The sequence below is a fragment of the Euleptes europaea genome, chromosome 13, assembly GCF_029931775.1.
Source record: "Euleptes europaea isolate rEulEur1 chromosome 13, rEulEur1.hap1, whole genome shotgun sequence".
Taxonomy (NCBI): domain Eukaryota; kingdom Metazoa; phylum Chordata; class Lepidosauria; order Squamata; family Sphaerodactylidae; genus Euleptes; species Euleptes europaea.
In genome coordinates this window covers 35,533,696-35,548,717 of record NC_079324.1, presented here as the reverse complement: position 1 = coordinate 35,548,717, position 15,022 = coordinate 35,533,696, and the positions used below count along the sequence as shown (strand labels likewise).

Below are 15,022 nucleotides of genomic sequence, written 5' to 3'. Positions count from 1 at the left end.
GTTTTTCTCTACCTTAAGTAGAGTCTCAAAGTGGCTTACAATCACAATCCCTTCCTCTCCCCAACAGCCACCTTTTGAGGTGGGGGGGGGGCTGAGAGTTCTAAGAGAACTTAGGTGCTGTGGAACACAGGCAGGATGGTGCTGCTTAAGTGCAGTCGTCTTGTTTGGGGGCTTCCTCGAGGCACCTGGTTGGCCACTGTGTGAACAGACTGCTGGACTTGATGGGCCTGGGTCTGATCCAGCAAGGCTTTTCTTATGTTCTTATGACTGGCCCAGGGTCACCCAGCAGGCTTCATGTGTAGTGGGGAATCAAACCTGGTTCTCCAGATTGGAATCCGCCACTCTTAACCACTACACCATGCTGGCTCTCAAGAACTAAAAACATCTGATTAATGACATTATAGTTGGGAAAATATTGCTTGGAGACACTCTCCTACTGTTTGTGTTAGAATTATAAAAAAAAATTGTTATATTTTTCTAAAGGGAAAAGAGCAAGACTAGCCAGGAATGCCTAGAATCCTTGGCAACACCACAACTGTTGCTAGAACATGAGACTGAGACTATGCACAGGTGCCTACAGCATTACCGGTGTGCACCCACAGGGACATAAGGTATACCTCACAGGCTATATATTATTTTGGGGTTCACCCACCAATACTGCTGTCCCTTGGGAGATGGAGAACAGGCTTGCCAACCTCCAGGTGGGACCTGGCGATCGCCTGGAATTCTAAATGATCTCCAGGCTACAGAGAACATGGCTGCTGCTCTGGAGAGTAGATACGATGGCATGATACCCAGTTGAGGTCTCTCTACTCCCTAACCCCCTCCCTTCCCAAGCTCCGCCCCCCAAATCTGCACGAATTTCCCAACCTGGAGTTGGCAACCCCAGTGGGCAAAGCAACCCGAGGCGCGCCAGATCAGTCCTAGACTGGAAACGTTCCCGAGCATGCGCAGATGGTCACTCTCCGCTCAACCCTTCCGAGCATGCGCAGAACACCTTTCACTAGCGTTAACAGCTGCTACCATTCCCTCATAACCCAAGATCGAGGAGGCGGAGGAGGAGGGAAAGGAGGAGAAGAAGGCTCGTTTGTGCGTTGAGTCCCGGCACTTTTTTGTGCTTAACTACGACACCCGAAAGCCGTTAGACGAAAGCTTCCAGTTTCCCTCAGGGAAACAAAAAGGGGCGGGCTTAGTTGGGGCCGCGCCGGCGCAGTAGTCAGTGCGGAGGGTTACGCGCATGCGCCCTGCAGTAGTCTCGGGAGAGCGGGGGAGTCGGTGCGGAGGGTTACGCGCACGCGCCCTGGAGTAGTCTCGGGAGAGCGGGGGAGTCGGTGCGGAGGGTTACGCGCATGCGCCCTGGAGTAGACTCGGGAGAGCGGGACGGAGCGGCCTGCTGGTGGCGGCGGCGTTGAGGCGCTGCTTTGGAGCCGGTCTGCGGGCCTTGGGGCGGGGGAGCAGGGCGCCATGAGCTCGGACAGGAACGAGGAATTCTACCAGCAGTTGCGGCTTCAGGAACTGTATGGGAAAAAGAATGCGGAAGGGGAAAGCGAGCCCTTGACTTACACGGACCCGACCGACGGGACCCAGTACGAGTGGGACCGCGACAAGAAGGCCTGGTTCCCTAAGGTGAGGGGCGGGGCGGTGTGACGTCATGTGATGGGAGGGGAAGAGGAGGGGTCTCCCCCAAGGGACATAAGGAGAGTCCTGCTGGATCAGACCCAGGCCCATCAAGTCCAGCAGTCTGTTCACACAGTGGCCAACCAGGTGCCTGTAGGAAGCCCACAAGCAGCAGCATCCTGCCTGTGTCCCACAGCACCTAATACAATAGGCATGCTCCTCTGATCCTGGCGAGAATAGGCATGCATCATGACTAGTATCCATTTTTACTAGTAGCCATGGATAGCCCTTTCCTCCATGAACATGCCCACTCCCCTCTTAAAGCCTTCCAAGTTGGCAGCCATCACCACATCCTGGGGCAGGGAGTTCCACAACATAACTATGCGTTAATTTATAGGTGGTCATAATATTGACACTTAAGTGTTCTGTACGTCTGATAACATTAAATATGGAAGACTAACAAAAATATTTTCTGGTAGGGTATGATCTTTCGTGAGCCACAGCTCACTTCAGCTGTGGCTCACGAAAGCTCATACCCTACCAGAAAATATTTTTGTTAGTCTTTAAGGTGCTACTGGACTCTTGCCCTTTTCTACTACTGCAGACAGACTAACACGGCTACCCACTGTGAGTCAAATATTAAAGTAGTCTAATTATTTGCAGCTGCTTTATGTGTTTTATTTCTTAACATTATTCATAGACTGCCTTTCTCATTGGGAATCAAGGCGGATTACACAGAGTGAGTCAATACAGTCAGCGAAATGGAACACTCAGTAAATGATGAAATAGGATTTGCAGTGTAGAACCAAACAGAAGCCTGAAAAAACTGAAGCAAACCTTAAGTGTTAACATGACACGTTAAATGATGCAAAATTACACAATGGGATCCAACCCGCAGCAAGCTATACACCGTAGTACAGACCACGGTTTCTAATAATTTGACTTTGCACTTTCACACAGCCCAAATAATGCACTTTCAATATACTTTGAAGGTGGATTTTACTGTGTGAACTGGCAAAATCCACTTGCAAATGATCGTTAAGGTGCACTGAAAGTGCATTATTTGGGCTGTGTGAAAGTAACTGCAAAGCTTTTTGTACACTACTACCCTATTGCCTGTGTAGAAAAGCCCTGTTGAATAATCCAGTTTAGCATAAAAGCAGGAGAGTGGGAGCCTTCCTGACCTCCTTGGGCAGGCCATTCCACAAGGTGGGGGCCACAACGGAGAAGGCGTGTGTACTGGTAGTTGGTTTTGCCCATTTGCAGGTTGGTGCCTGCCAAAGGCCCTGCTCGGATGAGTGAAGCTGCCATGGCGGAACATAGGGGAGAGACAGTCTCGCAGATATGAGGACCCAAGGCCATGGGTTGTTCTTTTTCCCCCTTTGCTTTTGTCCAATATGAATGAGGCATTTTAATTGTATTAAAATTCAGTGATGCCCGCCCTGGGTAGGGGGGTGGGGAATGAAGATTAGGGCAGGCCTTGATAAACTTTCTGGTAACCAGCTCAAATGTTTAGGAGCCACTCATGTTTCCAAGTTCTTGTATTTTAATTGCAGTATTTTCTAGTTGCTGTTACCACAAAAGCTCATCCTAAACTTCAGTTACTTGTAATTTTGTTAAATATTATAGTACATAAAAATGACTGTCCTCATCACAAAAAAGCTAACATCTAACCCAACATTCCCAGTTTTGTATAATTATTGTTTTTAAAAGCTCAATTTAATTGACTATTGGAGACAATATAGAAATCAACCGTTTACGAAAGGAATTGATCTAGCACCATTGAATGGTATAAAGTGAACATATAAACAAGCAATATCAAGAATTTCATACACATGCATTTTTATGTCATGGAATGAAATATTCTGATATAAACTTATAAAAAGCCTCTGCACTTTTACTGAGAATCCCAAAGAGTAACTACAATCAAATAACTGCTGAATATACTAAACTCCACAATGAAATTTCTACATGCCATGGTGACCTAGCCCCTGGGATTTGTCGAGCCTCGGATTAGCAAATGCATTAATAAAACGATGTTGGAAATAAAGTTTGCAAAAGTAACTCACAAACTGTTATTTCCAACCTGGAAATATATATGTGTGTGAGTTCTACTAAAAGCTGGTTTCTGCTGAGTCAGACCATTTGTTCATCTTCCCCAGCATTATCTACTCTGTCTAGGAATAGCTCTCTAGGGTCTTGAGCAAAGACCTGTCTGTCTCAAGCCTTTTACCCAAGAGGCTTTTAAATTGCAGGTACCATTCCAATAATGCAGAGCAGGGAGCTGTTCCTGTTGGCAGCAGAGGATAGGAATCACAATAATGGGTTTAAATTACGGGCAGAAAGGTACCAGCTGGATATTAGGGGAATTTTTTTTTTTTACAGTAAGAGTTATTCAGCAGTGGAATCAGCTGTCTGGGGAGGTGGTGAGCCCCCTCACTGGCCATCTTCAAGCAGCTGTTGGATGAACTCTTGTCAGGGATGCTTTAGGCTGATCCTGCATTGAGCAGGGGGTTGGACTATAGATGGCTTGTATGACCCATTCCATTTCTATGATTTTATGATTATAACGATTGAAACTTGTTGCCTTTGACAAGGAGCAGCTCTTCAGAGTCTCAGGCTGAGAAAGATCTTTCTGGCTCCTGCTTTCTGAGATCCCCAGAATCAGTTCAGTGGATCTGGGGAGCTTCAGCATGCAAAACGTGCTCTGAGCTATGGCCCCTCTGATTAAAGTACAATGGTGTACTTATAGCAATTTGCTCAAGAACACATTAATGTACCTTATACTGTAAAAGGCCTGGTATCTCAGGTTCTAACCTTGGCCTCTCCCTTTGTTTAGTGTCTTCCCACTTGTGGCACATTGATAGTCTAAAAGGGGGAGAAGGGAAGAATCAGCCCTTACTGTTTATAAGAGTTTCCTTACCTAGTCACTTGGAGGGAGGTTTTGCTTGCCACAGGTTACAAGGTCAGTGCTTATCTACAAGCCTATCATAATCTTATATTCTAATAGTGAAGTTATTTAAATCTGAGGATACTTAAATCTAGAGACTGGAGCAGTGAATGGGCAAGACAGATCTTTCTACAAACCTGAGCAATGCCCCAGGTTTGCAGAAAAACCTTCAATCTAAAGAAATACATTTGGTTCAAAAAAAGCCCAAAATGATAAATGGAATACCTGTAGCTTTGAGCAACAGATTCCCTCAGTGGCCATTGCTAGGCAACCACAGATTCCACACTTGTTTTTGTCAGTAAAAAGAGGGGGAGGGGTCAGGGCTCTTTCCAGGCCTATTGTAGCATTTAGCCTTTTAGCCTGAATCATTGGGGCCTGTCTAGGGTCGCCACCTCCAGGTTGGGAAATTCCTGGAGATTGTGGTTAAATCTGAGAAAGGCAGGGTTTGGACAGGGGAGAGAGCTGGATATAATGCCATAGAGTCCACCTTCCAGAGCAGCCATTTTCTCCAGGTGGATAGATTTCTGTCATCTGGAGTTGTAATTTTTTGAGATCTCTAGGTCCCACCTGGAGGTTGGCAAACCTAAGCCTGGCAGTAACCTTTGGCTGACTTGATACCACCTGACTTGCATGACTCAGCTAGGTCTGACTGCTTGCTGCTTTTCAACAGCAGCCACCCTATGAAAGCCAGTGTGGTGTAGTGGTTAGAGTTTCAGAGTAGGGTCTGGTAGACCCAGGTTTGAATCTCCATCTGGATGTGGAATCTCACTGATTTTGGACCAGTCTGATACTTTCAGCCTGACCCACCTCACAGGCTTGTTGTGTGGATGAAAAGGAGAGGAGAATAATGTAAACTGCTTTTGTTCCTGCTGTGGAGAAAGGTGGGGTAAAAATGAAGTAAATAAATATAGCTGAAGATGGGATGTAGATAAAAAGTAGGCTGGTGAATGGCTTGAGAAGGAGAGAATGAGGCAGGGGAAGGGGAGAGGATATGGGGGTTACCAGGTGGAGGGAAAGAAGGAATAGTGTGGGGAGAAGGATGGAGGGAAAAGTGAGGTACCACCCCACAAGTCTTTGAGGGTTCCCTACCATGCACATGGGCCTGGCCCAGTGGCTGGCACCATACAACTGAGCCATTGTTTTTCTAGGCAGAGGCGGCTGGGGGGAGGGAAAGCAGAAGACAGAGGGACAGGTAACGGTAGGTTTGATGGGAAGGAGAGAAGGAAGCAGGAAAGGGGAAGATAGTCTGGGAGCTTTCAGTGAAGGGAAAGAGGAGATAGTGGAGGAGGAAAAAATGATATGCCCCTGCAAGTCCTTGCGTGTTCCCACTTGTAATAATAATATTTCTGTGGTACCTCAAAGTGTTTCACATAACCTACTTTACCTATCACTGAAATAGTTATCTCTTTAAATCTGGTGTTGCTGGGGTGTGTGTATGTGGAAGGGCTTGCAGGATGGTGATTTGGCTATGGCCACCTAATAAGGCTATTGCACAGGTGAGATTTGTACGGAGCCCCTTGAAGATCTTAGTTTTGATGTTACATTAGTTCCCACATATCAAATTGCCTTCTAGCAAGTCAGACCATTGGTCTTGTCCAATGCTGTCTTGTCCAATGCTGCTAGTTCTGATGGGCCACTGTTCTCCAGAGCCTAGGCAGAAAAAGATCTTTCCTCACACCTATTACCGGTACTTGAGATTCTTATCTCTGAAAGGGTTTAAAACAGCACCTTCTGTATGCAAAGCATGCAGAGTACTCTGAGCCAGAAACCTTCCCACCTACAAATCACGTGTTGACTGTGTGGGCTGAGGTTTTTCTTTCCCGGTGTGGTCGCAGTGCCTTTAACAGGTGGAGTGCCATGGGCTTCCAAAAAGTGCTCAGGATATTTCTTAATTCTTGATAACAAAGCAACATCACTGTTGACATCCTTTTGGGAGAAAGGTGAAGACTATTGTCTGCTGTTAATGACAAACAACAAAACTGATTTGACTCAAATTCCTTAAAAAATCGTGTTCATATTTTGTTGTAAACTTACTTTGTCCATAAATGTTGTAGGCATACTTTGCTCCAGTATTCTTTCTTTGTCGATCAGTTGTAGTGCTGTTTAAGTAAAGTACTCCTAGAATTTTAGTAATCGAACCCTGCAGGATTTGAGAGTCATTAGTTCAGAGACAGTGTGGTGCTGTTAATGAGTCAAATTAGGACTGAAAAGACCTGAGTTCAAATCCCCGTTCAATCACAAAGCTCACTGGGTGACCTTGGGCTGGTTATTCTCTTTGTCTAACCTACCTCACAGGGATGTTGTGAGGTTTAATGGGGGTAATTGATGTATGCTGCTGCTCTGAGTTTCTTGGAGAAAAGCAGGAGCAAGAATTGAATAATTTTTTCTAGAGTTGTTTTTGGACCAGAATTCTTTAGACCCTCAGATTGGATCCCTGTAGACCTGGTTTGTTTTGCCTTTTGGAAAGACCTGCTGCTAGCGAATGTGCTTAGAAAGAAAGCATGCAAAGTTTTCTGTCTCTCTTTAAATGTGTCTTGAGAGGAGCAGCAGGGCAGCGAGGCGTGGTCGCTTGGTTGTTGGAGAGAATTCCTCCATAGCACTTATCCTGAAATTGTTCTTCAGTATGGAACCCCTTCCTGGTGCTCAGCTTGTGCTTCTTGCCCCTGACTTTTGCCTGCTGCCCCTAGTCTTGGCACTGGTGGATTCGTAACCTGGCTCCCCCCTCTTCCTGTTGCCTGATTGTGTTTTAACGTGCGTTTGTGCCTCAGTGGGTTCTGAGTCAGGAAATATTGAAGACCTCTTAGCTTAGACTAACATTAGAAGTAATAATAATTCAGACTGAATCTGTGATTTAAGCTTGTAGACCAGCGGTTCTCAAACTTTTCGGGCCACCGCCCCCTTGGTTCCACAAACTTACCCCCAGCGCCCCCTACCCTATCCTATGAAAAGCATTATTCAAAATAGGGGTTTGCATGACTCACTAAAGAAGGTAACAACAATAAAATTTCAAAACAGTAACAATTAATTGTACATCTTTTCAAAATCAAATTAAAACTTTTAGGTTGCCATGTGTTCAACAAAACTGATGAAATTGATCAAGTGGTACCAGCTCTTCAAAGTCTGAAAAAAAAATTCTGATAGTTTCCACCAAATTTACCAGCATGGTGCCATATCTTGATCTATTGTAAAGTAGTGAACAACACAGTTCTCTCTAGCACCCCCCTGCTGCCCTCTTGCCTCTTAGTGCCCCCCTAGGAAATCTCACCGCCCCCCAGGGTACTGCCCACTTTGGGAACCACTGTTGTAGACTAATATTCTGTGAATTCTCTCTTAGGTGACAGAAGACTTCCTGGCGGCGTATCATGCTAACTATGGCTTTCCGACCGACAGTTCAGACAATTCATCTGCATCTGTTAGAAAGACTGAAATTAAACCACCTGTGGATTCAAAGATGGCTGGAGTCCAGCAGCCAGTAGAGCAAAAAGTGTCACAACAAACAGAACCTAAACAGAAAGGAGAGAAAAGAAAACCTGACGCAGGTAAGGGGGTCTGCATTGTGCATAGCTTAAAATTAGTCACCTGATCAAGAAGAAATGTATATTTCTGCTGAACTGGGCATTATCAGCTTCAGTAACAGTGGCAAATGAGCATTTATGCTGAACATTCTTGTAACCGTTCAAAAATGATTACTTATCAGGTTCCGAAAGTCCAGTGTAAAAGGATTAATTGCAGACTGTGTTTGTGATATGTTAACCCGGTTTAAGCTTGATAAATGTGAATTTTAATATAAATGGCTGTTCTGTCTGCTTAGAATGCAACTAATTTACTCATGATCTCCCCTTTAGGATGGTTTCACGTTGAAGAACAGAAAAATACAAATGTATACGTAACGGGTATGTAGCAGCTTGTTAATATTTGCAGATTGTCCATTATGTGTTAGAAAATGTATGTGAGTAAGAATGCCAGGGTGTTTGATAGCTTGGTAACTGGCAATATGCTTGCATTCAATTATGCTTTGGATGTCTTTTCTTTGATTCTAATAATGTAAAACAGAATGTATTTGTCTGGAACTGAGACAAAGAATAGAGGAAAGAGTGACTGGAAAGAAAAAACCCAGAGCTGAGCACATACATAGCATAATACTTTAAAGTATATTCACATCATCTTGAGCAGCAGTCAGTGAAATTTCATGGTTGTTTTTTTTTTGTGTATGCTCTCTCTACCCTCCTCCACTTGGTCTTTCTGTTGACTGAAATTGAGAGCAAGTCCTAATTGAACACCAGTGATTACTGCTGAGCTTTAGAAGTAGGACCAGTAATATCCAGAAAATTCCCTCAGGGCTAGCTCCTCTCTGCTCCAGTTTTTTCCACTGGCAAATTGCACAAGAAACCTTTCCTTGTTTCATGAGGGCAGGAGGACGTTTTTTAAATTGGTGACCTGCCCGCTTTCCTTGGTGGAACCACTTCCTCCTTCCTGCCTGATCCTGATTGTGCCAAAGCACAGTTGGTATGGTTTCAAGTCTAGTAGCTTCCCATTGGCTCATTTTATAAGGCCTTCTTGCTGTGGGTTAGGGTTGCCAGACTGCAGCCTTAGGAAGGCCAAGCTGAATTGAGTGTGCTCTGTCTTTGGCCTCACTGAATCACACAAGCAACAGGTGTCTGCTGTCATTTACAACTCCCTGCAGTGAGAAGCTTTTGCATTTCAGCTGGTATGCATGCTCAAAAACCCAGAGTTGTGGCTTGTGCCAGGGGCTGAAGATTTTGCTGTTCAGGGCATGAGTTTCAATTGAGGGGAATTATAGTACAAGGAGAGTTATCCACAGTGTTCATAATCCATCGACTGCAAGAGGACTATTTTGATTGTGTCCTACAGTGACCAAAGAACTAGTATTTTGGAAGGTTTCACTATTACTCTGGCCCCAAAAGTGAACAGAAAAAAAAGTCAGAAAGGGCAGAGCTATAAAATTTTAGGAATGTGTGTGACAAATCAGAATCCAGTTCTATGAAAATTGAATTGATGATGGTTGGACAGCTAGTGTTAATATGTGTGCTTTTTGCATCTGCTTTAATTTACTGCACAGGTTTACCGCCAGACATTACAAAAGACGAGTTTGTTCAGGTTATGTCAAAATGTGGAATTGTTATGCGTGATCCTGTGACAGAGGAACCTAAAATTAAGCTATACAAGGACAAAGAGGGAAATCTTAAAGGAGATGGGCTGTGTTGTTACCTAAAGGTCAGTTGTATGTTTAGTCATCATTTCATGGTGATACTTAAGATATTGGATGATATAAATCTTTCCTCTGTCTTCCCCCACCTCCTTTTCATAATTGTTTTAGTTTGGGTAGACACTGGAATATTAAGGGGGCTTTTTATGACACGGGTATTTTTCTTCTACCATTGATTTAACTTACTGAGCTTAATGTTAAAGGGGGCTTAGTACTTCTCTGTTGGGAGGAATTTGGGTTGAAAGAGCATTCTACATGTGGAAAAAGACTCATCTTAAACAGTTTGTGTGTGTGTGTGGGTTATAAAAGATTTTTCTTTAAAATACGTGAAATGGGGTTTCTGAACACTAATCACTTTGCTTTGTCAATTTGTCGCCAGTTGGGAGTACTTCCCATCCAGTCTGGCTAATTCACTCTTTGGATTTTGCTTGAATAGTAATGTAATATATCTATATCTTAGATTGTTTGACCTTCTGACATCATTTGGTAATAAGGTCCATGTGTTGTTTCCCCCCCCCCCATGTTTGTTTGAACCTTTCTGTGTATATAAGCATACTTGCCAAGTGAGAATAATGCTTCATGTATCTACTGAAATGAGTTGTAATCTTCAAAAACGTCTTGCTTTGTTTGGGCTGCATCATTTTAAGATGGCTGCCCTGCTGGTATTTGTTAAAAAATGGTACCTCTTTACAAGTCGGTCTTTGGGGTGAAAATCATGTAAGCTTCATTTGATTTAGGTGGAAAGGAAAATCCTGGACTCTGGATTTTCTTTCTTTTCCTTTAATAGAGAGAGTCTGTTGAACTTGCGCTGAAACTTCTGGATGAAAATGATATTAGAGGCTACAAGTTGCATGTGGAAATTGCACAGTTTCAACTCAAGGGGGAGTATGATGCCAGCAAAAAGAAGAAGAAATGCAAAGACTACAAGAAAAAGCTGTCTCAACAGCAAAAGTGGGTTACGGTTTCTGTAAATAATTCTAGCTTTTTGGAGTCATGCGTGTAAATGAACAGGCTAAAGAAATGGAAGTCTAGAAAGACATTTCTTGTGAAAGAAAGTGAAAAACAGTTCCAAACTGTCCAGTATCCTTGACATTTTGCTGTTTCACAGTTTGTCTAAACGTTGGAATAGTATTGAACACACAGTCCGAGCTGTGTACAGGTGGTTGGTATTTGTTGATCTTGCTGTATCTTGCTTTGACCTAAAAATCCAATGCAAATTTCTAAGCAGTTTTATTTTGTTTTGTTTACATTTTTATCCCATCCATTCTGCAAGGAGTTCAGGGCAGTGTACAGCATTCTCCCAGCCTCCATTTTACCCTCCACAACTCTGAAGTAGGTTAGACAGTGACCGGCCAGAATGCTTCATGAGGCAGAGTGGATTTGAACTAGACTCCCACAGATCCTAGTCCAACACTTTCACCAAGGTCTCAGGCAGGGAAAGACCTTTCCCAACAGCTGCTACCTGAGATCTTTTAACTCACAGATGCCAGGAATTGAACATTGTCCCTTCTGTCGACAAAGAATATGTTCTACCACTGAGTCATTGCTCCTCCTCACCTTTCAGATTCATGCTGTTGGGAAAATAGCTGTTATTACTGCAACTGTATTTTAAAGAAACATTGAATTGTTACCCGTCACTATCTCTTACTATTGTCTTATTTCATTAGACAGCTGGATTGGAGGCCTGAGAAGAAAGAGGGTGAGGTTAGACTGCGGCATGAGCGTGTTATCATTATCAGAAACATGTTCCATCCGAAAGATTTTGAGGTAGGAACGTTCATCCTCTGCCATCCAGTTTTAATGTAAGGACCTAGTAAAATCTTGCTAACAAGAAGCTTTGGTGAAAGTGCTGCATTTTTGTATTGGACTGTGCATAGGCAGCCCCTGCCTGGGAAAAATTATTCCTCTACACTTTGGATTGTTTCAGATGATATGCAGCCCTACATGCTGGGGGAAGGGGGAGGAATTCTCCTTTGCCATGGGCAGGCACTCCATAGGCTGTCTCTTCTTTTAAGCACCCATGAGTGCAAAATGTTAAAGCAGAATCTAGCATGAATTTAAAGCATTAATATAAGTTCTATGGTATCAGCAATTATTATACCACCTCCCTAAACTGACTTATGTATTGATTTTTTAAATTCCCAACTTTTGATCTTAATATTTGAAAGGAATCTCCCTTAACACACACACACACACCCCGTCTTTTTACGCTTTATCCTTGACCTGCACTTTTCAGGTTGTTTTCTTAATCCCGTAAGTAAGATGCTACTCGTTCTTGGATCCCATTAACCTAAACCACATGCTTACTACCTTCAAAGGACGAACTCAGATGTTTCCCTTTTTCCCCAATCTCAGTATGGATTCAAACGGCTTTTGAATAATCCTTGGTGATGTAATTTAGTTGTGTGTTTAGTGCTTCAGTTGCTTTCATACTGTTATGACCAGGATGTTGAAATTCTGGTTTTCTGAATCAGTGTTTTTAAAGCATCTGCTTGCACATGTGTATCACTCTTTGCAGGAGGACCCATTAGTTCTGAACGAGATTAGAGAAGACCTTCGGACAGAATGTGAAAAGTTTGGACAAGTGAAGAAAGTCATTATATTTGATGTAGGTATATACTACCACAATTTACATCAAATACGTTTAAATTGTATTTTCTATTAATGCTTTGTATAAAAGATATTTGTCTTTGAGAGATGTAATTTTAACATCGTCAGAGTTGCCATATAAGTTGAAAGAATTCAGCGTTACAACTTAAAGTAACTGTTATTGTGGCCTTCCTCCAGACAGCCGAGGATGGCTCATATGTATCTCTGTAGGGTACCGTTTGCTCCTCATGAAACCAATTTTTTTATGTAGTTAGAGAGCCTGTTATGGATTTGGTAGTAGCTGGTTTTCTTTCACTTTTATAGAGGCACCCGGATGGTGTCGCGTCTGTGTCCTTCAAAGAAACGGAAGAAGCTGATGTGTGTATACAGGCACTCCATGGGCGGTGGTTTGGTGGACGTCAGCTGTGTGTTGAAACATGGGATGGAGTAACTGATTACCAGGCAAGTCTGACTCTGATTTTTGAAAGCTGCAAATATATGCAGTGAATGAAATAGAGGTTAATTTTAGGAGTTTCATAATAGATTAGAAAGTGTTGCGTCCCCTGTAACCAGATGGCTTGGAACAAAAGCTGTGGCCATTGAAAACCATGAGAGAGACTTGCGAAGTGTTTCAATGACACCTTACCTGGCACTCTTTATCATTTGTTTCAAAAGGACCCAATACTATCATATTTTGAGGTTTGCATTGTTATAATGAAAACTAGATTGATGTATGCCTTTCCTCTGCAGTGAAAACGAGCAGGGCCTTTTCTGTGGCAGCCCTGGTTCTTTTCAGTGAGCTACCTGAAAAGATGAGCAGAGCATTCCCTTGATCCTTTTAACAAAAAAAAAATGTAAATCACATCTTTTTAAATTAACTTTTTGGGTATAATGTGCTGTTGAGAGATTTGTTTTTTCCGATGTGATAATTCCAGATGGAAACCATGTAATAAAAAACGAGAATAGGAAGGAGTCCAGTGGCACATTAGAAATTAACAGAATTTAGCCCAGCATAAGCTTTCATGAGTTAGAGCTCACATCATCAAGTGCACTTCCTGCATCTGATAAAATGAGTAAAAGCCCATGCTGGAATAAAGTTTGTTAGTCTCTAAAGTGCAACTGGACTCCTGTTTCAGTTTACTGGTCTGACACTGTTTTAAATTGTGATTAATTTTTCTTTTATCTGAATATGTTGTCACCTAGATTAGTAGCTGCCTTGAGTTGGACAATAAAGTAGAATACAGTACCGTATATACTCGGGTATAAGCTGACCCGAGTATAAGCCGAGGTGCCTAATTTCACCCCAAATTTCACCCCAGGCATGCGGGCAGGCGGCGGCCCCCTCCCTGCGCCCAGGAGGCCACGTGGGCCGCTCCTGGCCCGCAGAGAAGGTGCCCGGGCAGGCTGGCGGCGGCAAGTTTCCCCCCTCCCCCCCCTACTGTATTGACCGGTGTATAAGCCGAGTTGGGCTTTTTCAGCACTTTTTTTGGGCTGAAAAACTCGGCTTATACGTGAGTATATACGGTATTTAAAATAAAATAAATCTCATCCTGCATGACCATTTTACATGGTACTTGTGTGTATTAAATATTTAAGGTTTTGTTTATGAAGGATGTTGAAACCTAAGTCTGTCTTAGGCAAATATCCTAGAATTCTAGCAGCTGCTACAACTTAAAACAAGAACCCACTCTTTTATACCCGTTATACTTTAAGTATTTAATGGAGCTGATGTAGAATAGAGGGGAGTTTCTTGGAATTTCTGCAGTATAAAGGTAAATAATGAGAGTAGCTTTTGGGGAGGTCTCTAAAGCATTGGTTAGTAAACTGGCAAGCAACAAGCTCTGCTTTCATTGCTATTAATGTTGTCATCTGGCATGCACACAGGTTGAAGAGACTGCGAGAGAAAGGGAAGAGAGACTGAAGGGGTGGGAAACGTTTTTAGCTGAACCGAATTCAGCAGCACCGAAAACTGCGCCGGATACAGATACTTCAGAAACTGGCATCAAACTGCCTGAAGGAGTTCAGCAGTCTGATGATAATAGTGTCCCAGTGGGAGGTCCGAAGAGTGAAACAACCGAGAGAGAAGATAATGGAGAAGGTGCTGATGAAGAAGTCACGGCGTCCACAGACAGCAGCATTGCCGGCAGCGACGAGGAAGCGGAGACATAACGTTATGGACTCATTTGTAAAAGCATGTCTTTAGGGTAATCTTTAGACCTCTCTTCTCCTGTGCTTCAGAGCAACTGCAGGCAGCATTCAAATCAATACATATATTACCTTATTAGGATGTCATCATTGTGTGCTTTTGAGATGTTTCATTAAAAGCAGTATTTAATGACCATCTTTAAACAAACCAACCAGTGTGGCTGCTGTTCAAGCTGTGTGCATTCTAAGTTGCCACAAGGGCTGCTGAGCTAACCGGCCACCTTATGTTGCATCTTTGCTTATCAGTGTTCAAAGTCCATCATTGTGAGTAAGGACGAACTTGCAGTTCTCATTAATTACACCCAGACCTTTAGAAATACAGAGGTATGAATGCTTTTCAATGCTTGCTTTAATTCCCCATCCCACCCTTTGCCTCCAAACTTGGTAATCTTCCTGTATGGTATGAATCCTTTACGAATCCTTGGGTCAACCAG

General features: G+C 43.2%; 1 protein-coding gene across 1 annotated transcript; it reads left to right on the top strand.

The window, feature by feature from the left end:
- Positions 1-1,464: 1,464 nt before the first annotated feature.
- Positions 1,465-14,716, top strand: HTATSF1 (HIV-1 Tat specific factor 1). Its single transcript, XM_056859004.1, has 9 exons — positions 1,465-1,626; positions 7,902-8,106; positions 8,413-8,460; positions 9,648-9,802; positions 10,582-10,745; positions 11,462-11,561; positions 12,313-12,402; positions 12,708-12,845; positions 14,268-14,716. The coding sequence occupies exons 1-9, from the start codon at positions 1,465-1,467 to the stop codon at positions 14,550-14,552; spliced, it is 1,347 nt and encodes a 448-aa protein (XP_056714982.1). The 3' UTR covers positions 14,553-14,716.
- Positions 14,717-15,022: the final 306 nt, after the last annotated feature.

Bases quoted from the DNA above. Each gene is read 5' to 3' on its own strand.
- HTATSF1 (XM_056859004.1), top strand. From the start codon at position 1,465: ATGAGCTCGGACAGGAACGAGGAATTCTACCAGCAGTTGCGGCTTCAG. The intron at 8,461-9,647 runs GTATGTAGCAGC...TTTACTGCACAG, and splicing joins TACAAATGTATACGTAACGG to GTTTACCGCCAGACATTACA. The intron at 9,803-10,581 runs GTCAGTTGTATG...TTCCTTTAATAG, and splicing joins GGCTGTGTTGTTACCTAAAG to AGAGAGTCTGTTGAACTTGC.